Raw genomic sequence first — 26,316 nt, forward strand, 5'->3', positions numbered from 1 at the left:
TTTTTAATTTTATGATGAACTGATGATGAGAGTAACCCTCGAAAGTGCTTTTGATTACAAATAAGAAGTAATGAGATAAGGTGAGAAACATTATTGGATTCTATACTGTGGTATATAGCCAAATTTTATTTTTATTTAATATGATTAGTAACGAGGGAGATATGTCAACAATAAAAAATAAAAATGATTCTATTAAGTTAATATACATATATATATTTTTGAACTTGTATATAAAGCAAATGTACTTTGTTAATTATCAAATAATAATCCTAAAAGAAATATCTCTTATCATATATTTTAATTTCAATAACAGTGCTTGAGATTAACCATAGATTTAGATTTTGAAAGAATTCTTAATCAATTACTTTCTTAAAGTGAATCCTATATATAAATAAAAGATTTTTCTAGTCAATCCTTGCAAGACCCATTTTCGTCTGTACCAATATATTCGATTTTTATAATCAAAAACCAGCTTGAACAATCCAAGTACAGAATTACAAATTAAATGCAATGACATTTACCTTAATTTGTTTTTTTTTTATTCAAAAAGCAGTTTCACATGATCCCGCATCATTAGTTGTATATAAGATATATAAAATTGCATATCAAACAAAAAATTTTTTTTAAAATTAAAATTACAATCATATATACAAAAACATATTAAGTCAATTAAATAAAATAATTACATATATATATAAATATGATGTTATAATTAAAAAATTTAAAATTAAAATTAAATTTAAAAATTTAGAAAATTTATACTATGTAACCTGGCCAGCCAATCTTACACTACTGAGTGGATTTGAATTTAATTATTTATATACATTATGATTACATCTATTTTTATCTAAAAATGTGCTTTTTTGATATAATATACGATCAAAAACGATAGATAGAATTCTTAGGATAAAAATTAATTTGGATTATAAATACAATATAAAAAATGGATTTGAATTTTAAATAAATTAAAAGATTTAACAATTGGAGAAAAAACTAGGATGGTAAGTTCCGATATTAGTAATATCCCTAGCATACCCATAAAAAAAAACAGTCCAAATAATAAAAAACCAAATTAATATACAATAATGAAGACCCGTTGTTTATTGATAATATTATAATCAGGAAAATATTTTACCAATGGGTTTTCTATTATCAGCTATCATGTCTGAGATTTATTTACAGGATTTTGAAGATAAAATTATTTATGGCATTATTCATACACATGATATCCTATTATGAACTAGGTATGTTGATGATGTTTTTGTAGTTTATAATCACATTATACACAATGAACATTTAATAATTTTAAATAAAATTAATTCATATTATAATAGTTTGAAATTTACTTTTGAAATTGATATAAATAGAAAAATAAATTTTTTAGATGTTAATATTAAAATTAACAAGAATAATCAATTTATCAAGTCAGTATATAGGAAACCCACAACCAATAAAACAACAGTACATAAAAATTCAAATCATCTACATAAAAATTCAAATCATCTGTGGTCACACAAAATTATTACATATACACACATGGTTAATAGAGCAATTAATTACACCCAATAATTATAATAAAATTAAAGTAAATTAAACAAAGAAATTGATATTATAAAACAAACTGCTAAATATAATGATTACAATGTTTCTGATAATATATACAAAAAACAAAATTCAAAAATTAATAATGCTACAACTCTTATACCTACAAATGATACACAAAAAATTGACAACGTATATTTAAAATATTTATACACTGATAATGTTTTTGAAAATATAACCACTATTTAAGATAAAAGTAAATTTAAACCGGCATACAAGACAAACAATCATACAATAAAGTATTTAAAAAAAAACAATAACACCGACTTATATAATTCATGCGGAATTTATAAAATAAAGTGTAATAATTGTGACCATATATATAGGTAAAACTAATAGGACTTTTAAAACTAGATTGCTAGAAAACATTAGAAATTATAAAGATGGTAAATTGGGTATATCTAATGTTGCTGAACACCTTATTAATAACAAACGTATAGTATCTGATATTTGGACAAATTTAGAAATCAAGAAATTTAATTTAAATAATAATAATAGAAAAAATATGGACATTTTGGAGAGATTTTATATATACAGATACAAAAAAAATTTCCAACTTGATCAACTGTCAGACAGAATACGAAGATATCACTCCTACAAAAGTGGCAACAGATGGCAGCACATTTTTAGATAAAAATAGATGTAATCATAATGTATATAAATAGTTTAATTCAAATCCACTCAGTAATGTAACATTGGCTGGCCAGATTTTATGGTATAAATTTTCAATTTTAAAATTTAATTTTAATTTCAAAATGTTTAATTATGACATCACATTTATATATATGTATATATATATGTATGTAGTTACTTTATTTAATTAACTTCATATGTTTTTGTATATAGGATTGTAATTTTAATTTAAAAAAAAAAAAAAAATTTTGATATGTAACTTTATATAAATATATCTTTATATACAACTGATGATGCCGGATCCTGCGAAACTGATTTTGGAAAAAACAAAACAAAATAAAGTAAGCGTCATTTTATTTACTTTGTAATTCTGTACTTGGGTTGTTCAAGTTGGTTTTTGATTATAAAAATACAATATATATATATATATATTAATTTAATAAAATGAATAACAATAAATTAATGTAAGTGAAGAAATGAACTAAAGAATTAAGGGTTCCCACTATTACCACTCACTGTGTACTAAGCTAATACTGCAATGAAAATGGTATGCAGAGAAACTATCAAGAAATAATGTGATAGATTGTATTTAATAAAAAGTTTATAATTTTATTAAAATAAAAAATTTAACATACCTCTTTAGTACCATCTTTAAAAGCTTGCAAGACTTTAAGAACAAGAAGCTCAACATAATTATTAAATGAATCAGCTAAAGCCCTCTTTTTCATCATTTCTGTAAGCGATGCAAGAACTAATGATCTAACAGCTGGCTCGTTGCTACCTAGTTGTGTAAGAAGAACTCGTAAAATTGACCTAAAAGTTAAACAGATGAAAAAAATAAAATAAGACAACTGAAATTATATAACGCTGAAAGAAATACTGGGGCACCAAATATTTAAATTGATAACTGGAAAAATAATTTTTTTTTGTCATCAGCAATTTGACGATTAATGAACTTCCCATCTATATAAAAGCACAATCTATTTTAACATAATTTTCATCCTTAATAGGAGTAGTATCGCCATAGGAGTATTTTTACTTGCCATAGAAGTAGTATCAAATTAAAAATATAATGTTTATAAAAAAGTAAACAAAAATGTGTAGGCACATAATATCGTACAGAAAACGATTGGTGTGATGAAAAAGAGATCTTGACAAATTTTTTTTTGTTCATTTTGGTGAAAACATAGTGTAATGCTGTTTAGTCTGACTATTGTGTTAAGTATTTAAAAAGTTAACACTTTATATACTAGAAGAATAAAAACATGTCAGCAATTTCATAAAAAATGTCAGAGATGTAACACATCACCTGCACTTCCTTCAGTTTGCAATGAATTCTGTTATAATTTACACTTCTGAAAACTTTTAGACATCATTCAATAGTGGTAATACACATAAATGGCAATGGATAGCATTAGTTGCAGAAACTTAATGGAAGAAAGACTGTATTCAATAACTGACAGAAAAGTTATTTACTTTGTGACATGGTGAACTAGGCTATAAATGATGAAGCAATTTTGTATGAACTACACAAACAATAGTGTAATAAGAAATCTGACATTGATATGTTATTGATGAAGAGCCTTTACACGCAGAATACTAAAATAATAACAAATTTTTGTAATATTACCCATACTTTTCAATTTGCTGAAAAATATATCGTGCATTAAAATACTATTAAGTAGTTTTTATCAAATCTCTGAATTAAACTAAAGACAGCTAGCATTAGGGAGAAATCCTTTCATTAAATCAGTGACATTCAAATTGTTAAAATAGACTATTTAATAATATTTAAATAAGAGCTCATTCACTTCGGATAATTATTAGTATACATTAAAATTATTATTGGAATCGCATATTTTTTTAATTTACACATAATATTCAAGGAAAAGTACAATAATTTTAACATTAAAAGAAAATAAATTTCATAATTTTATATAAAATTATATTTTTAATTGTTGATAATTATATAATTCAAACCATACAGAATATGCTAAAAGGAGTTTACAGTACAAAATTATTGTTGTTTTTACTTAATTTATTCATTAAATGCTAAAATATTATATTGCACTACTAATTTAAATATTAAAACTGACTTCACATCGACCAGGTGTTGAAAAACTCTACTAATTTGTATAATATAAAATACATTTAGGATAATACAAAATTTAGAATACCCTGAAATTCCACACACTACTTTCAATAAAAATATCTATAACTGCACAAAAAAATCACTCCATGAAATCAAACATGAAAAGATGGCCACAATGAGGAAATGTGGTTTGCTATGCTTTTAATTTGGACACAATGCCCAAGAAATTTCATTTGTTAAAGCGAATGAAATGTGATGGACCGATGTGTAACAGTAAAACTTATTTACAAAGTTTGATTTCAAAGATAAGAATTTTGCTCATTTTTTTTGGAACATATACTCAACATAATTTTTTTTAAGAAATGAGAGGAAATAACAGTAAAGATATTAAAACTGTACAACTGTTTCCAAATCCATTTTGTAGTTCTTTCATCCTTAATATAAAAAAAACATGCAAAATTATTAATATGTGAAAATTCATTTTCTCCCTCTTCTGTACAAATTCATCCTTCAGGAAGCTGAGAATAGGCAACAGAAGAATCACCTATGCCTTTATCACTGATTTATCAGCTTCCTCCAGATACTTTCACTTCATGCTTTATCCTACGTAATTTCCCATTCTCCAAACTTCTTTATGTGCTTGAATCATCTCACCCTTGATCTCTCTGTTTTCTCTTGTTAAGGGCTCTCCTTTACCATATCTGGTCCTTTCAATCCTCATCCTACCCTATCCTATTACAACATATTTTTGTAATTCCAACAGCACTCAGGAACTTCATTTCACAAGCCTACATTTTGCTGATGTCCCTCCTTTTCATAAACCATACCACTGCTGCATATGTAATTACTGGAACAAGATATGCTTAGTATATTAAATTACTTTTCTGATGTATATACCAGATCAGATTAAAAAAAAAAAATTGTTTAGTCTACTGTTGTTTTATTATTACTGTCACACTAGAGGAAGTGCAATTATGTACTGATTTATAGCTAGAGAAGCTATTCTTTTCAAACCACCAGTTCCCTAATGGATCTATTCTATCAGATTGTGATTACTACCTCACATTTCTCTAAATTATATCTAATATAATTAAATTAAACTGTTCTATAATTTTTTTCTATATATTTGGTTGTGTTTGACTTTATTACTACATTTCCCCACCCCTCCATACTTATCTATGGTAATACAAAATCACATTAATATACATATTCAACTTTTGGATGACACAAATTAAGGTGGTATGGTAGAGCAAAAATAGGTCTGGATACTAGATCCTACAGAGAAAAAATAAATTAAATGATAAGTTAATGACATCATTATCACTTTTTTTTTTCTAACTTCACCGAAACTATTCTAGTATGGATATATATAATTTTTCTTTGGAGTTTTGAGCACTGACTACTTTAGTCATTAGCCTGTTTCCCAACAAAAAAAGATCCAAAATCTTCCAACTTTGATATTAGAACTAATCAACTACTAAAAAATTCTTAACACTAAAATACTACAAATTTAGAAATATCTTGATTGGAAACATTTCAAATTACGTTATAACCTAGGCTTTCCTTTACAGCATCCTTTCTTCATCCTCCTGATGACAGGTGTCTTTTTCCTTCTCTGATACCAGGGATGTTCTGCGGCCAGCAGATTCAGTGATACCAACCTAGATGTAGCAGTTAGCACAGTTGTCAAAAAGTCCAAAGTTGATGAACTTTCCAATGACATTTTTGGGGCAGCCAAAATACTTGCCCTCACTGTCGGAGCTCTCTGGGCTTTTAGAGATTCTGTAACTGCATGTTGTACAGTCTCTCTATCCAAGGCCTTCTCTATCGTAACTTGCACCTGCATCATATCAAGCCAGAATTCTTCTGTGCTCTTGCCACACCTTCCTTCACCTTATGATTGGTGTTACTGGCTTTTTCAGATGCCTCCTTATAATCCTTATGCACAATGTCCATCGGTAGCTGCATCTTTGCGGGTTTCACTGGTTCTTCACTGAGGAGATTCAATCCTTATATCTACGATTTTCTCAACCACAGTATCAAAGCTTGGTGCAAGAGCAGAAAGCAACTGTGCTCCACGTCAACTTTTGATGAAGAAAGGGTAAGCTGCCACTTCTGCATGTATTGCTATTGGTTGAGGTGTTCGCCTGCTGACAGTTTTCCTCACTTCTGGTAAACAATTTTTTCCCTTCTTATTTTTTTTTAACCTCCTGAATTGTCGTTTCCATCTTGTACACTGTACAGTTTCTTAAACAGAAGTTATGGTGTCTTTTGCAGTTGACACAAACTGGAGGATCTTTGCAGGGATCACTTTCACGAGTTTCTGCTTCACATATGCAGATTTCTTTCATATCTGACTGCACTGTATCTGAAATGCTGGCACTTAAAACATCGCATAGGTTGAGGTATGAATGCACACACATCTAGATGACTATGCCAGTATGTACTTTCTCGGGCAGGTTAGGTCTATTAAATATCAAAACATGTGAAGCAGAAGGAAGAACCACACAATTTCTCCTCACAGTTAACCTGCAGCATTGAATCACTATTGACTTGACATTTTCTCCACTATTTCTTCTTCAGTGCAATTAACATCCTGGCACACAACAACTCCTTTCGATGAGTTAAGAGTACTATGTGGGTGAACAAACACAGTGAACTCACTGATCTTTAAAATTTGAATTTTGACTGTCATTTACAGTTTTGATGTACAGACCATTGGAAAAGTATTGTGTGTTTCCTTGGCGTACTGTTGCTAAGAAAAGGCTTGTCGATTTATCAATCTTTACTTATCTTATATTTACTTCTTTATCTTTATCTAGCGAATCAGCTGTTTCTAGATGAGGATGTTTACATGCACCCTCTGTCACATTTAGTAGTTCAAGATTCTGCATGAACGTTGATCTCTTCTGTAGCAAGCCTAGTTGCCAGGGTATACCCCCCCCCCCACGGGGCTACTAACCTTGGAGGTCTGATCTGCTCTGGTGAAACCAGCATGTCCTGGTAGAGAGCAGATGTGTGATCTCTGCTCCGACTCCAGGTCCCCACTCACCAAAGCTTTAAGGGCTCCTATCCACCGATATACATGGGCACCTTACTACATGCTTGCCATTGCAGGAGGGCATGTAGATGTCGGAAGAGTCTCTGTTACACCTGCAATCACATCAACCCTGGCTGCCACATCATCAGCTCTTAAGGTAGTATAAGTCTGTTTCCAAAATCGTCTTTAAGAGTACATGATTTACAGTTAGCCAAAAAATACAATCCAAATAGTGACCTGAAGGTGGAGGTCAGGTCAAATGAACAATAAACAACATTACCAAGCAAAGTGCTTACAGCCCTGTCAGCCAGCTATATGTATTGTACTTAGGTACAGTATGGATATTATTTACAAAATATTGTACACTTTTTAGAATGTGTTTAATAGTTTAAAAAATAAAATCACAATTAAGGAAATCCACCTGTAAACATCATAAATCCCAGCATACTAGTTAAGATTTTACATCTGAAAAAGCTGAGGACAATATTTAACTGCTCTTATTTTTTCTAGGTTTCTGTAAAAATAAAAATTATGACATAAACACTGTATACTATTCTGATAAAAATAAAAAAGGAAAGAATGAATTAAAAATAATCTGTTCATTATTATTTTTATTTTTCTAAGGGTTGAGGATTATCTCTTACCAATTTCATAAATAAAAATAAGTAACATATACATAAATGACTAACTATGAGGGTTATTTTTTTTCAAGGTCCGATTGATCGCGAAATAAAAACCTGCGCAAAAATCGGGTGAACCTTTGCGCATATGTGTTATACAGCATCTCTAGTACGGCCTTCAATCACGCCGCGTCACTTCGTTTAGTTCTGAACACACAGATAGCACGTAAACATGTCTACAACAATAGCATCTCTCGCCAAGTGAAGTGCGTGCAGTGATTTGATTTCTTCAGGCTGAGGGGTGTAATGCAGCTGAAATTTATCGACGAATAAGTAATGTGTACGGTGAAACTTCAATGAGTGACAGCAAAGTGCGACAATGGTGGAGGAACTTTAAAGCAGGATGTGCAGATGTTCATGATGCAGGCGGTCAGGGAAGGAAGCGAGTGTTCAACCAATGATCTCATTGGGCAAGTGGATGAGGCAATTTGAGAAAATCGTCGATTCACAATTTCTGTATTGAGTGATTCGTTTCCTGAAATTTCAAGGTCAGCTCTCTACACCATTGTGAGTGAGAGACTTCAGTACCGCAGACTGTGTGCGAGATGGGTTCCCAAGACGGTGTCCGACCATCACAAAACAATAAGAATGGACGCCTCCCTAATGTTTCTCCAGCGCTACACAATGAAGGAGAAGGTTTTTTAAACTAAATTGTCACAGGGGACGAGACATGGATCCATTTCGAAACTGAAGAAACAAAAGAACAATCCAACATGTAGATGCATTCTTATTCTTCCAATAAACCAAAGAAGTTTAAGCGAACCTTCTCCAACAGAAAGTGTATGGCTACTGTGTTCTGGGGCCGGAATGGAGTTCTCTTGGTGGAATTCATGGAACGTGGCACGACCATCACTGCAGCCTCATACTGCGTGACTCTTCAACGTCTATGAGGGGCAATTCAGAATAAGCAGAGAGGAATGTTGTCATCACGCACTGTCATTCTCCATGACAATGCTTGGCCGCACACTGCAGCTGTAACAAAGAAGCTTCTGCAGCGTTTTCGTTGGGAAGTGTTTGATCACCCACCATACAGCCCGGACTTGGCTCCATCCGATTTTCACCTCTTTGCTCAATGAAACGCTGGCTAGGAGGACAACATTTTGGCATAGACATCGAGCTGCAGACCAGCGTAGAAACATGGCTGAAAACATAGGCAGCTCCGTTTTATGACGAGGGTATTGGAAAGTTGGTACCATGCTACAACAAATGTCTAAATCGGAGTGGCGACTATGTAGAGAAATAGCATAACTATGCAAGTACTTGTTACAAATAAAAAATATTTTATTTTCACTGTGGTTTTAATTTCGTGACCGATCGGACCTTGAAAAAAATAACCCTCGTATTTATTTCTGCATTCTCAGAATTGAAAAAGAACATAGATCTTTTTTCTTACAATGACTCAATGTAACAGCATATGCATGAAATATGGAATCATCAATGTTGCCTTGTGCAGTAAAATAATAGTAGTTTCAAACATGCTACTAAAGAGCCAAGTATAACAATTCTTACTGAAGTAAATACAACTCAAACAGTTTTTATTAACCTATTTTGCTGTATGGTTCCCTACTACAAGTTATTTTACCTGATTTCATAGTCCATCTTAAATAAGACATTTAAAAACAATATTTTAATTTTTTTGCCAATAAGAACAAGTTTTTTTTATTACTAAAACTTAGCTCTTAGCTCTTAGGACTTAGCTTTTATTTCACCACTATTACTATCTTTTGTACAGTTGATAAATTCTAACTTATACAAAGAATTATAATACACATCATCACTCATTGTTAAAAATATTACAACCTGCAACTATGAAAACAAAAGTATAATTTATTAAAAGTTTCTATTAAAATTTAATGGAAACACTTTTAGTTTAGAAAAGACTTAAAAATTATTACATTCTCAGAAATAAAAGTAATTAATGTATTAATTTGTAATGTAGAGTTAAGCTTGGTGCTGGCATTCCTGAAGTAAGTAATAATTATAGTTGAGTAAAATTGTCACAACTTAAACAAAAATCAATTAAAAAACCATCCAATCATCCAAGTCTTCATCAAAATGAAACTTTAACATTAAACCAGGATTTACAGTAAGTTCTTTAACCTTAATCACATGAGTGTGTAAAAGAAAATCCACGCAAATCATAGGTCTATAGAAAAAAAAACAGTGTTTCAACACTCTTAAGATTCATTTTTACTTACCAAATTTTAAGATAAAATAATGCTACAACATTTAGTAAAACTATAATAATTTGATGATTTCTTGCAGGCCTTTTTGATTTCATGCAGCTCACCATTCCTGCAATAAAAATGTTTAAAACAACATTAGATTCCGTCAGTAAAAGCATATAAAGTGGTTATAAAAACAATGTTTCATAAATTATTCCAGTTAAATGAATCATACTCTTCATATCAAAACATATAATAGGGCACAATATCTTCATTGTACAATGCTTTTCTGGCTTTATTTATGGATGACTCTTCAGATTATTAGGTGTGCAAGAAAATTATATATTTTTTAAACAAATTTATTGTTTCTTCATGGAAATGTACTATTATCCAGGCAGTGAGACTTAAATAAAAAATGAAAATGCATTAGAATTGCTGAAAGAATAAAATCCAGTTTAGTGCTTTGCATTTTTACTCTCCCAGAACATAAACCGAAAGAAATGTTCCTATCATTCCAGTCAAATTTATCAATAATTTTTACGATATTTTACAAAACCCAGTAAGCTATGTTTGAAAAAGTTTTTACTTTATGACGAGCAAATCTTCAGACTTCTTGAAAGAAAAAAATGCTTGCTGCTTCAAATTTACTCAAGTAGTCAATGGAATTGAAAGATATTTTAGTTATATTCATTTTACACACCAATTAAAAAGATAGTGTACACCTTACATATTAGAAAGAAGCTAATATCCAGATTCACTTTCTCACTGATTTCATAGTAACAGGTTCCAGGAATATTACAACCAAAAGTTGACATCAATGTGTCTGCATTACACTTATCCTTCTTCATGTACAATTCAATGATGGAAATGTGTTTAGTTTGAACAATGAGGGAAATAAAGCAATTTCTTATTTCATATTACATAAACAGAGGCAAAACACAAAGTGGTAAGAGAATTTAACTCTTAAGCAGCTGTGACAGAAGTAGCCTGCTCTTCACAAAATTGAAAACATGATTATCACTTTCTGATGTCACAATAGCATTCATTATAAGTAAATTTTATTATGATGCTATCAGGAAACACAAAATTTATTTGAAATATCTGTAATTTGTAGACAATACAAGGTAATGAAGCAATATCTAATGAGATGAAAAATGTACTTGATACTCAACGATACCTTTGAGAAATAGTCACAAACTTCAATAACACTGCAGGATATTCAAGATAGGTTAGAGGAAAACTTTTTTTGAATAAAGTATTTTCATTTGATGGATAGAGATTGTTCAATGTTGGGAGAGCCACCTCTTTGGTGGTCAAATGTATCAATATAGCAGACTGACTGACTGATACGATATACCGTAGGTGATGAAATATGACTTCAAAATTGGACTTTAGATCATTATTCTTCCCAGAGAGCAAAAGTAATGTGTTGTCTTCTGTGTTTCCAATATACAAATCACTGCTCAAATAGGTGTAAATGTAACTGGAATAATTTATGAAACATGACTGTCTAAACCACTATATGCTTTTACTAAATAAAGATGCCATTTAAAACAATTTATCTCATGAGTATCTGGAAGAAAGAATCCACAGACCATCAAGAAATTGTCAAATCTTCTCATTTTTACTAGAACTGTAACATTATTTCATCGTAGACTTAAAAAGTTTCTTTATGTTTAATTTTTGTAACCATCCCCCAGTGACACAGTGATAACCATAGATGAATCAAAAGTTATCCTTTACTGCTGCTTCATTACTGGGAAGGAAAAGGAATTTTACATAAGATATTATTTAACTAAAGTCATTTACTTTTACAAAAGTTCTGTGAGTAATCATAGGGTCTAACACCATAAGATAAATTCTAAATGAACTTTGGGCCTATATAAAATGACTAACTTGTAATAATGCTGTTCTACAGACTTTCACAAACATATTTTTCTGTTCACACACAACACACACATACACACAACCTAGTAGTCATTTTAATGATTTGTGTAATTTACATAAACTGAAACTTTTCGTACAAATTATTGCAACAAATCTAATTAAAGTTTTCAGAAAATGTTTAGTTTCATTTTTTAATAAAAATAAGCATTGTTTTTTTTCTTTTACACTGGATTTACTCAATCAATCAAACTGCTAAAGTATAATGCTACTTATTGTTAATAAAAAAAGGGGGAAAAATTAAAATTGCTAAAATTCTGATCCAAGGAAGATAAGAACTAAGTAAACAATTGGATAGTGCTGATTTTTTTCCATGTTGTGAGAAGTACATTATTTTACAGAACTTGTCCAAAAGCATTATCACATTAATAATGCCACCATCCGAATATCCAATCACAAACACATATCTAAATTGCTATTATTTATCCATACTATTTATCATTATTTATCACATATTTTCCATACTATTTATCACATATTTATCCATACTCCAAATGGATAAAACAGAAATAAAACACTCCTAACCTACTGATTGGTCCACCTAGTATCTCTGTCATTCTTAAATATGATTATTCTACATCATAATTCACCAAGCAGAAATTAACTAATAATAAATAAATAATTCAGAAGTTATAAAGTGCAGTACTTTTTTTTTTAAAAGTACCTATCAACATTGCAAAAACTTTATTGAAAGCAAATTAACAAAGTGACTAAAGTTTTATGATTTTTTTTTACATTCTTCATATTGAGCATTATTTTCAATTCCTGGGTTGGTACAGACGCCAGTCAATTCAGAAACCCCTGTTAACATTGATGGAACTTTATATTACATGCCTCAAGGAAATTTCAATATGATATTCATTCACGAAGCATTTACTGAAGAAGAAACACTTATTTGCTTTCTATTCTATTGGATTTGTTATACAGTTTTAAAATTTTCATAATTTTTTTATGACTAAATTAAAATAATTATTACAGTTTAATAACTAAGTAATGAATTCAAAAAAGATTATATAATATTTCTATTTTCTGGCTATTGTCCAAAAATCTCTTTCACACAAATACCAAAAAATAAAAATAAAAACAAATCAATTGTTTCCCACACAAACATCAACGGAACGTTTTCATGCTCAAGATAATTTAAGTTGAAAGAATTGGTTCAAATATCTGCAGTTCACTGTTGCCAGCATGGGGTGCTTAACTGTATATTATAAATAAATAATAAAAAATAAATTATTATGCACATTTTTTATTTGCATAACAAATTATTTATAATTTATATTAATAATAATAATATTTATAAATTTTCCTCCGTAATTGAACAATACCCAACAAAAACTGCTGAATACAAATCCATGAGACAAAAACATCATGGAATGCTTCAGTGCTTTTTACCCTTGTGTAATTACAACTATAAAAAAATGTATTATTATATATATATATATTTTCAAATAACACAATTAATTACTAATATGGAAAAAATAAGTAATCATCATAACCTCTGAAAAAAATTTACTCATAAGGATTGTACAAAATTAAGTGTATTAAAAGCAAAGTAAACACACAGAAAAATCAACTTTCAAGATGCTCCTAACAACTGTTACAAAAAATCAGTAGTAAAATTTCAGTTACGATGTACAGATTTAATTTCAGATATAACATATAGTAAAGAAAGGTACCTTTATAATACCAGTGCCACTGAATATTTGTTTAAATACTCAATTTATTTATTTTTAATAATAAAGGAATGTATTTGATTAAATGTCTCAGATGGAAAGGGTAAGTTTCCATATTACAATGATGTAAATTCAACTTTGCATCTGTAATTAATGTATTGCAGTCAGTTACTTGGAGTTGGTTCAGTGTGTTAATTGCAAAAACAGTTTAATTTGGCTACCAATATACATTTAATATAAACATTTGGAATTTGCTGATGAGTATGCCATTAAATTCTGCACTAAGTGGTGTTCTACCGGGAACTAGAACATCTCACAATGGATATGCTATGCGTCTTTATGAAACTGATGGTGTTGAATAGCATTACAACAAATGTTGTATTGCATTGTTGTGAGGGTTGCTGAAATAATAAACAAAAGGGACAACAACTTGTTTCAGAAAATTCAATGCAATATAAGACACCTGGCCACTGGAAGCTGCCAGTTAGTAAGTAAATTTTCCAATATCTTTAAGTTGAAATAATGCAGTAGTATGTAAATTTATAATGAATAAAGAAACTTGTTTGAAAAGCCACCAATTTAAACAGAATTTTTTGATAAAAGTAACTAAAGAAGTATTTAATAAAATGAAAATACTAGAACCCCAAAAATAACAATAAGAAATAAATATTCTGGTAAAATATTGCATCAATAAATATAAAAAAAGCTATAAATTATTAATAAGTCAAGACTGAGTTAGAAAATAATAAGTTAGTAGAATTTTTCTAATGACAACTTACCTGGTAGGTAGAAGTCAATCCAATGTTTAATAAGTTATGATAAAAAATTCTTACTACTGTACAGGTTTCATACAGCTACTGACTCACATATAATATTTGAAAGATTAAATGCTAATGATTGTAAAAGACCGAAAATCAAACACACTATGGGATTGCACATTTCTTGCCTTACAAATATGTATTTAGTGGTGGTGATGATTATATGCTTTATACATTAAGTTCCAGGTATAAAAGGAAGTTGTCTAATATTTCAGAAGATTGTTTCTTATCTTAATATAAGAGTTCACAGAAACATCAGTCTGGAAATAATCGTTTGTTACGTATTTTTTATGCTTTAATGAAATGAATTCATAGCTTAAGGACAGATTAAGGTATCTTGATAAAATTTTATATATTTCTTCAAAGATTTACAATAAAATTCATAAACATGGTGATTTTGTGTTTCCTGAATGTAAACTACTTATTTTTAAATGATTAATGTAACATTTTAGTAAAAAAATAATTTTATCGTGGAAAAAAACACGATACTGAATCAAGTAGAATTTCAATAAACTGAGTTTGGTTACAAATAATTTTACTTTACATTGTCATCCTGAAGAAATTGATTTTATTATAGGAAACAGAAAAGAAAAGCTTTATCAGTATACTTTTCTAAGCCATTCCACTAATGAAACCTTATAAATTTGTTTGTTAGGAATGAACATTTTATAATCCTAAATTAAAAGTCTGTATACCATTAAATTTTCCTTTCACCTAGATCCCAACTTATAACCTAATGTATAAAAATCAGTAATAGCCCAAGAGTATGAGTATCAATAAAATGAATTCCTGTACCTTCCACTATCAATTTTCTTACAGCAGCCACTAAGAATTACATGTCAACATTTACATTCGTAAAAAGTTACTAGAGAAAAGTATTATACTATTTCCATATTTGAATGTGTACATTATCAAATTTATTTATTAGAACAAATAAACCTCAGTAATAAATTGGCAAGTAAAAATGAAACTAATGGCTTTTACCATCTCAAACATGGAATTGCAGCTTTAACTCAACAAAACTTAATAATGATCATTTAATGTGAGATGATGTGTGTGACAGGAAACTGTTTATTATAAGATAGAACAAGAAATATTAAATAGCATTCTCATTCTTTTTATAAACTTTTGTTACAATGTTTATTGCTAAAAACATTTATTTGTAGTTTTTGAAGTCTGATTCAACAAAAGTTGGTAATAATCATTAAAACGTTAGATGACATATGTGCTAAGAAAAGGTTTCTTACAGGAAGGGATAAATGCGTAGCTTATTCATTTTTATAGACAATTTGGTTTTGATGTAATCATATATTATGATTATACTAAATAATTTCTGAGCATGATTAGAACATCCAGCTTTATCTACTTGGCACTTCAGTCATTATGTTTACTGTACATCCAGACAGAAAATAGTCTACAATAGATCTTGGCATGGACCTAACAGGACCAGATATACCCGCACTACTTAGGGTGTATCAAGGATAAAAGGAAAAGGTGGATAGTAATAAAAGAAAATCTACATTTGAAGAAATTACAGTATTATTCAAACAATTATAACTGGAGGAAAGCTCAAGGCCTCCTGCTCACCACAATCCCAAGAGATTCAGTAAATTTTATCCAGATGGAACAGCATATTACTGATAAATGATTCTGTACCAATGAACTTAAAGATATACTGTAACAAAGATTTGCTTTTTTCTGTCTAGAAATAAAAGAGCAATAGAAGAATAGTTAAATGGTTCCTAATAGAATAACATTCTTCCTTCCTAGAATTAAACAGCATGTGAAGTATAAATCTAGGCTATAAACCATCCAGTCCCTGAAGATGATGCAAAATTTAAATATTGCCTTAAGTATTTGCTCTGTTGGAAATTCTTTAGCAATGGTATAAAAAAAATTTATTTTGTCCTGAGCTAGAAATTAAACAGCAACTATCTATTATTGTTCTTTTGACTTTTTCCTTTCATCATGGAAAATTTTAATACTTCTTGCCAGAAGATTCTTTTCATTCTTTAGGAACTTGACAGTGAAGCAAGAAACTCCTGTTGCATTGACTGTCACATTTATTTTTAAGTCTTTTTTCAATTTGAAAGTTTCATTTAGCTAATGAAAATAGTGAATAAAATTATAATTAATTTCTTGTATTTGATCACTAAGTAGTCTACTGGATAAACACCATCAGAGTTAGTTGCAATGAAAAAATTTAGAAAGGTTATTTAGTGATTATTCATTGCAAATTAATGTCATACAAAAAATATTCACAAAAGAGAAATACAGAACACTTAAATGCATGTGCACTGAAAATGTTGACGAAGTATGGAAAAGTAATATTACTCCACTATAAAGCTATCATTTAGCCTTAACTAAATAATAAAAACAGAAGTTAGAAATAAAGCCTATGAAGAATAGAATAAACATTACTCAAAAATTGTTAACAAATCTGTTTTAATCCTTTTACTGCTGACTGGTTTCGATAAATAGCTCTATTAATGCTGAAGGAAAGCAGAAAATTTTATAACCAATCACTTGAAAAATTTATTAATAAATTACTGTCTCAGCTACAGTGATGTCATTTTATTTACAACAGTCTGGTCTACTTACAATACAAATAAATAACTGAAAATAACTATTAATATAAGAATCAGAAAAAAATTCCATATCATTATGTTTTATACTAACCCATTCATTCACTGCCAATACAAATAGGACTAATTTCACTTCATTCCACCAAAAAACTGAAAGAATTGAATTTTAGAAAATAGCTTTGTTATTAATACTATAAAGTATCTTTTCTGAAGTTATTATTAGTTTACGATATCAGAAGACAAACACATAAATAAAAAATATTACAATGTGTAGTTACTACAATAATACTTATAACAGATAACTTTGAATTCAATAAACTATTTTTATCTGCTATATTTTTCATTTAGAATTTACAGTCTACATTTGAGAACAAGTCACAACTATACTTGGAATAAAGATCATTTCAATAGTACAAATTGCTTTTGGCACTCCTATTTACTGTGTTTAGAAGTGATCAGGAATAGTGTTATTCACATCACACAGGGGAAAAATTGCATTTTATTTTGAACAGTCTGATATGCTAAATGAAAGCAGTTGATAAAGCTTTTAAGTTATTTTACACAGTGTTGATGTTTGAAATGCAGTGTTATTTGCATATATACCCATTCACAGGAGCAAACAGGTTAAAACTAAAAAAACATAATTAAAATATATATTTCTAATCCATTCAGCCAAATTCTTTTCTGTTATTTAAAGGTGAAAAAGTTGCAATTAATTTTAATACGTTGGAACTAAAATAGAAAAATTAAATTCAGTCAAATAAGAAGTAATCTTACAATATTATCTCACATCTTCAAAGCAATATTGCATAGATTAAAGTAAACAGATAAAAAACCCTGACATACAGTTTATAACAAAAGATATTAATAAACATCAGTATACAGCAATGGCAGAATCCTGACTATAAGCTGTTACCTTCTCCATAAAATGGATACCTGCAACTGTGGATAAATGTTATTACATTATTATTAACAAACTATCTAATTTTATCCAAATAAAGGATACTGAATAACAGAATGTATAAAATTTCAATAAAATAAAAATGAAAAAAAAAAAAACGACAGAACAACAGGTTGTTGATAAGAAACTTCAATCACGGGTCAACTAATTTGTTACTTTTAATACAACAATAAACATCAGAAAAACTGAATAATCTGGTATTTAAATACACTGCATATCTGGACTAACAAATAATCTATCATAACAGAAACAAAATAAGTAACAACAAGTGAGATCTGTTTGATCAAATCACTATGTTGCAGTTCTTCATAGATAAATAAGACCAGTGTAATGGCTCTTCAGCAGGAAAATGATTAAAACAAAATTAATTCATTAGAGTTATAAAGAGAAAACACACTGATGTTATCTAGAAAATTAATGTTTTACAGTTTTTACATTTGATTAATTAATAATATAATTAATTCAATTATTTATATCTAATATAACTATCCATGAATGTTTTTTAGCTTAAAGCATTATGATAAAATTTTATTTTCAGACTCCCTCTACTACAACAGCGGAAATTTTGTCATGTTTCATCCAATACTGTGTTGTTTAGAAGCTAAATTTGGCAAACATTAAAAATCAACTTAAAAGTTTATTTAAGAGGAAAAGCCAATAATGATTTGAAAAAGCAATGTTTACTTTTAGCAGAAATTGTCATGCATTTTAAAATGATGAATATTCACATGAGTAAAATATAGTCTGACTTTTTATCTCACATGTAAAAAAAATGGATTGGGATGGGGCAAGGTATAAATCATAGTAATTATTTTCAAGGGAATTGAGTTTTAGCCCTTATTTGTGTAATTTCTATTTAGTTTTTAAAATTAAAATTAGTCTTCTTTTCTACAGCTCATAAATGTCTAATTTACAAACAAATACAAAAAGAAAAGATGATTCTTGCTCAGTTTACAATCACGTAGGTCATTATCCAAAAATTCTATTTCCAAACATAACTCCTTGTATTATGGTTTCCGCCATTAATAGTTCTGTAAAAAATACTTTCTAAAAATTCACACATACATACATACACACACAACACAATGGTGATAATAGATTAATTAAGGTAAGCCACAATTGCAGCAAATATTCTACACATGGAGATACATGATAACTGCAACTATAATGCCAGGTTGAGATTACAAATAGATCTTACATTAACTTACAGCTTAATTAAAATAATAAATACAGTTAAACAAAAACCTAACATTCGGTGCTGAGAACATACTTGTACTGTACGAGGTCTGTTCAGAAAATAACCGAACACTTTTAATTATGTACCAACGGAGATATTTAATGTTGTGTGGTTGGCAGCATAGTGTTCTGTATAACCTTCTCTGTAACCACATACTCTTGGATTGTTGATAACTCTTTTAGTTTTTGTGTTATTCTTATTAAAGAGCAACAAGTTAAAGTGTTAGTAGTTATTTTTTAATATGCAATTTTCAGGTGCAACAATACAACATAAACTTTTGCATGAAACTGGGGAATACTTTCACAGAAACGTTTCAACTTTTGAAATAAGCTTACGAAAATGATGCTCTGGGTTTTATGCAATGTTACAAATGGTTTACACAATTTAATAGTGGTCGTCAGTCAATTGAAGATGACCCTCGACTAGAAAGGCCTTCGACTCCGACTGATGACACCCTCGTTCAGAAAATCAATGATCTGATGTGTGCAAATCGCCAATTGACTGTCAGTCACATTGTCAATTGACTTGCAGAAGAGGTTAGCATCTCAACTGGATCATGCTGTGACATTTTGACAAGATTTGAACATGCATTGAGTTGCAGCAGTTTGTTCCTTGTTTGATGACCAAATAGCAGAAAGAACAAGTGGATGTTTGTTGGCAACTTCTTGAAGAAGCCAATGGTGATATAACATTCATGCAAAGGATCAGAATGTGAGGCAAATGCTGGGTTTATGGCTACGATACTGAGACAAAAGTTCAATCATCACAATGGATTGGCAAAGGATCTCCACGGCCCAAGGAAGCACATCAGTCTCGATTCAATGTCAAAGTAATGTTCTCTGTTTTTTTCTCTTTTAATGGAACTGTGCATTTTGAATTCTTGCCTTAAGGTGAAACAGTGAATTGTGTGTACTATCAAGGTGTTTTACAATGGTTATGTGAAAAAATCCGCAAAAAGAGACCAGAGTTGCGACAACTCATAGTTCCTTCACCATGACAATGTGCCTGCACACTCGGGTTTGTCAATTGGTCAGATTTGTGCCAAACATCATGTGACTGTCCTCCTTCAGCCTTCCTACTTGCCAGACCTGAAAACTTTCTTTATGTGGAACGAATTATTCTAGAAGTTGAATATCAAATTTCAGAACTTCATTCTGAAATTACTTTTTTCTTTTTTTTTGGATAAATTTCTATATAAGATAAGGATCATATTTAACCTAAAAATACAGTCTAAAGTATGGTTGTAGCTTTCATTTACAGGGCCAATGGTACCACCATCATTTGTAATTAAAACTGAAAAAAAAACTATTTCACTTATTGACAAAAAAACCTTTGTTTAACAAGAATAAACTAAAATAAGAAAAACAAAAATATCAGAATTTTTTGTATACATTGTCATTTCTAGGTGACAACAATTGTTTAAAAGGATGAATAAAAAAAACTGATTCTCAACAATTAATAGCTGATATTTTCTACATTACCTCTCTTAAAAAAACTGCTAAAAATTAAGAGAAAAACTGACTCCCGATTAAACTTTAAATGTTACAATTAAAATCAAAAACTCACTTAAAATTATCCAAAATTGCTACACAGCTACTTTCTCTAATAAGCCGAATAAGTTGTGTTAATAAAACTTTCTTTTCATGATCGGTAAGTAGACAATTTTGACTATTAGAATCATCTCCTTCAACGGGTGACTTGAGTGATTCAACCACTTTTCTCATCGCTTCACTTTCATCCGTGTTACCAGTAGTGTTTTGACCTGTAGAAGAAAACAGCTTACTGAAATTATATGCACATCTCCTTAAAACTAATTATGTAAATTTATTCAAACACTTTCATGATGTTTATCTGGAGTAAGACCAATATGAGGAGAAGATTACTATTAAAAAGCACAAAATATATGCTCAGTAATGCTTAATGTTATTCCATGATTTTGGAAACTTTTATGTTTGCGACTCACTTTTAAAAGTAACTACCACTGAATTAAGTCTAATAAATAAAAATTCATAGATAACTGAAATTAAACAATTTAAGACCCAGGTTTCCTGTATGCTGTTGAAATATATTACTAGCTAATTAATATTGTAGTCAATGCTACTAAAAAAGAATAATATATTTTTCAGTGTCCAGATTTTAATAAATTTTGCATATAATTCTTATTTCACTGAAATCAACTGAAAAGGGAAATTAATTAAATCCTTCAAAATTCTGTTTATGGTAGGAATATTTTTTTAGCTTTTTTTTCTGAATTAATAAGCATTAACACTTAGAATTTATGCAGTCATAATTTGACTGGTATATTTAGAGACAAAGTTTCAATAAGATAAATATAATGCTGACAGCAAAAGAGAAAATATTAGAGGTCCTCTGAAAATCAACAAATTGTGTAGTACTCATCTTGAAGTGGATTCTTTCAGGAGTTCAGGTGCCACTATACATTCAGGGAATAAAATGGAGGAAGAACTAAGGAGGAATCTTTGGGCAATAAAATGGAGGAAGAACTAGAATAGCAGCAGAGCTGCTGTGTTAGGTACTTTCAGATTGGGTGAGAATATTTCTTCACATGAAATTTTAGTGAGGAAAGAGATGAGAATGTTAAGGTTAGTAACTTTACCACCCTTAACCTACTTTCTGAGGCTTAGACAGTGGCTAAGTAAAGGTAGTTTACAAATCCATGAAATTGGATATAAAGTTTTGGGCACAATTCATTGGATCAAAAAGTTTGTAATTACCATAGTGGAAAAATCCAAAATTGAGATAGCTAGAGGTTGCAGTGTCTCAACCTACACCTCTAAGATACAGGTTTTGAGTCTCTCAAAAAAAGTACAGGAGGAGTATAAGGCTGATGAGAAATGGAAGACAGAAAGACCAAGGAGGCAGGAATTCATGTAACTGTAAGGAGTAGGTACTGGAATGGAGACAGTTCTTTCAGAATAGAAATTTTTGGCGGCAAATGAACACTATATCTGCAGGTATAAAAGGACATGATAAAATAAATAAAATATTACGGGAAATTGTTCAATATTAAGCTAAATTATTTTTAATAACTTAGCGGAGAGCATGGATCCAAATTTTTAAATGTTTTTTTAACAATCTGAATCTAGCATAATCATAGGTAATCAATATTTCTGAATTAGCACAAATTTCTATTTCTATCAAACTATTCCTGACAGTTTCAATACTGTGTTACAGGTCATCAGTTAGCTGCAATTTTGATAAAATTCAATTTATTTTAACGTTTTTTTTTCTTTTTTTTAGATAGGCTACTCACATTTTTTACAAAATGTTTTTTAGGTTTACAAAGAATGAGTTTCACAGAATATAAAATTGTACATAATCATCTTGAACACATAGGTTATGGTAAGGGTTTTACAATTAAAATTATTAACTTACATAGAACATCACAATTTGCGTCAAATTTATTTGACTTAGAACAGTCACAAGTAAGAAATATGTAACTTAAATAAAGCATGTTAATTCATACTTGCAAATTTACTAAATAGCTTATAAGTATATATATTTTAAACTTAACATATAGTAATGAGTTTATCCATATAATAGTCTAGATTGATTTTAAAAACTGTAAAAACACATGCAGTTATGGTGAACTAAAAAATGAATTAACTGCTGATATTCAATAACTCAAGGATGCATAGGGCCAAACATAGAAACATATAAGAAAAAAAGGAAAAGGGATGATCAATCTTAGCGGTCCTGCAGTCAAGAGAATACCAGAATTCCATGAAAAAGAATTACTAGTAGAAACAAGCCCACTAAACTAATATTTGAAATAATTCCTGAAAATGATAAGTCAAATATTTTAAGCATTTCAATGTTCAGTTCATTCTCCGATGATTTTTTTCTTACAATAAGGGTCGTTCGAAAAGTTTTCCTTACAAAAAAATACAAGATTTTTCAGAATTCCTTTTATTTTGTAATACACTTGCAATTTGATATATTTAAACCAATAACTATCCAATTTTTTAATACCATCAGTAAAATGTAATTTGTCCAATTCTACAAAATATACCGTTTCAGCTTTGACCTTATCATCTGAAGTAAATCTTCCTCCAGCATGACAATTCTCCAAGATGGAGAAGGGAAATAATTGTTGGGAGCAAAATTCAATGTATATGGCATAAGTGAAAGAACTTTGAAGCAAAGGTCATGGATTTTTGCAACAACAATCTGATGTGGGCATACAGGTATATTAATGTGGTGAAAAAAGCACTTTGTTTTTTGTCATATGTGGATGCATAATCTGAATAGTACCCTTTGGTTGGTCCAGTAGTGAAGTATCTACTTCCTGGTGATGGTCCTGCATTTTTCCTGGTAGTCTATGAGCACCACACTATGAGAATCCCGTAAAAAAAACAGTAGCTCTGACTTTTCCTGTAGACAGAACCATTTTTGCTTTCTTTTGCACACTTTCATCAGCTCCCAAGCATTGTTTGGTCTCTGGCATGTAATAGTGAATTTATGTTTCATCTACTGATATACAATACCAAAGAAACTCAGCAAAATCATGTTTAATTAAGTCTAAATACCCTTAAAAAGTCTTCAGTCAAATTGGTTTTTGGTTGAATGTTAACAAACATTGCACCCATCAGTCAGGAAGCTTTTTCTTAACCTAAACATTGTGCAAAATGTAGTGGATGTGGTTACTGAGATGTTTGCAACATCAGCAAACTCACACACTTTCAGCTGGCAATCATTTTATACAGCACTGCAGATTTTTGAGGTGATTTTGTCAGTCGTACCAGTTTTATGGCAACTGGAGTGTTCATCATCTTGAATGAATGTACAACCATGTTTAAATTCAACAGCCAACTTCTTTTTACCATCAGAAACAAAGGGGAAGAATCCTTCGAATTGGAATCTAACTCTTTTTGTATGTCAATCTATATAGGGGGATAAACATTTTAAAACAAGTATTTTATAATAGCTCGAACCTCAATTTTATATAGTTCTTGTAAAACATCAAAACTTGTTTGCTTTACTTGATCTCCACAAACAAGCAACTGAATTCATTTCTTAATACTTGCACCATTTCTGTGTCAACCTGAAAACTTCCTGAACAACCCTCAAATTTGAATAAAATTAACTTTTTATTCAAATTTTTATATATATACACACACATACAATACACAGTCAAACTCCTGTAACTCGAATACCTATAACTTGAACAAAAATCCTATAAGTTGAAGTAAAAAAATTTGATTAGTTAATTACAAAAAATAAAATAAAAAAACCCAAGTTTAACATTAGGCCTATAATACCGATCTTATTTTCAGTTCAGAAATAGGAAACAAGCATGATTCACGTCTTGTACTATGCGATAACGAAAAAGAATGAATCAACATACAGTAAAGAGGGAAGCGAAATTTTATACATCATGTGTCAGTATTCACCGGAAATTGTGTCTTAAGAAGTATTGGTCAATGAGTCTTTATAACTGTATCAGCTCATATGCATAGTTTTCGTTTGTCTGGGTTTGTTTGCTACTGTAAACAAGGGTGTTCTGATTCTTTCCTTGCAATGATTTTTGTGCATTTAGTTTTTATTTAGTTTGGTTAGTTGTTTTTTCTTGTTCTTTTTTTTTTAAATGTCAAAAAGAAATTTAAAAACAGTGTCATTAGATGATAAAATAAAGCTCATACTGGAAGTAGATGAGGAAAAACAGAAGAAAAATGTGGTGCATCGGAATTCAGTATATCACTCAATACACTTACAATTTACAATAATGTTGAAAAAATTCTGAAAGATTGTAGCCTTCATAAATCAGGCATTATCGAAAGAGTGAAGGCTTTGAAGTATCCTGATATTGAAAAAAGTGTTTTAGAGTGGTTTAAAAACAGTTGCAATCAAAATTTACCTATTAGTGCACCAATTTTATGTGAAAAAAGCTGAGTACTTTGCGAGTCAGTTCAATTGTACAGATTTCAAAACTAGTGTTGGTTGGCTTAATAAGTTTAGAGATAGGCATGGAATAATTTTAAAAAATGTTTATGGTGAAAGTGCTAGTGTAAATGAAGTTTGTAATACATGTATAAAAAGTAAGCTAAAAGAAATTATGATCACATACAACGAATCGGACATTTTTAACGCTGATGAAACTAGACTATTTTACAAATGTTTACCTGACAAAACTTTAACTTTTAAGGGTGATAAATGCCATGGTGGAAAACGAAGTACAGACTGGATCACAGTTCTTTTAGGTGCGAACATGTCAGGGACAGAAAAGTTGAAACCTCTCTCAATTGGTAATTCGAAAAAACCACATTGTTTCACTATCATTAAAACTTTGCCTAGTCAGTACGAAATCAACAGAAAAGCATGCGTTACTAGTGAAATCTTAAAAAAAAAAATGGTTATTCAAATTGGATCATTATTATCATTATTATTCAAAAAATAGAAAGATTGTTCCATTTATTGACAACTGCCTGGCACAGTCAAAAATGTTTCCTCAGGAATTTTTATCGATAAAATGCACTTCTTTCCACCAAATATTACCTGTAAACTGCAACCAATGGATCAAGGCATTATACAAAATCTTATGCAAATGTACAGGAAACAGATTGTGATGGAAAGGTTAATATTGTTAAAAAGAAACGAAAACCAGAAATTGTCTATGAGAAGTTAAAAAATCTTGGAATGATGTAACTAAGCTAACAATTTTTAGCCGTTTTAAAAAAGCTGGATTTTAAAACCACAATAACCTGTTATTTTGTCGGAATGTGAACAAACTAGCAGTGAAAACCTTTGTTCTAGCAACAATACTGATGATGATGATGATGACGATGACAATAATGAATGGCAATCAGTTACTGATGTTTTGGAAGTACCCAGAAATGTAACTTTTCGGAATTATGTTTCTATA

General features: G+C 29.9%; 1 protein-coding gene across 4 annotated transcripts in view; it reads right to left on the bottom strand.

The window, feature by feature from the left end:
* Positions 1-26,316, bottom strand: part of chb (CLIP-associating protein) — a 246,653-nt gene that overhangs the window by 22,923 nt on the left and 197,414 nt on the right. For 3 of the 4 annotated variants that reach the window (XM_075362879.1, XM_075362878.1, XM_075362877.1), the window contains 2 exons: positions 21,000-21,195; positions 2,871-3,048 (listed from right to left, as the gene is read on the bottom strand). In XM_075362879.1, coding sequence (XP_075218994.1) covers positions 2,871-3,048; positions 21,000-21,195 — 374 coding nt within the window. Of the gene's footprint in view, positions 1-2,870; positions 3,049-10,245; positions 10,343-20,999; positions 21,196-26,316 lie in introns of those variants that run through there. The other variant, XM_075362880.1, reaches the window with a different exon arrangement.

This window comes from Lycorma delicatula, chromosome 4 (genome assembly GCF_047948215.1).
Source record: "Lycorma delicatula isolate Av1 chromosome 4, ASM4794821v1, whole genome shotgun sequence".
Lineage (NCBI taxonomy): Eukaryota > Metazoa > Arthropoda > Insecta > Hemiptera > Fulgoridae > Lycorma > Lycorma delicatula.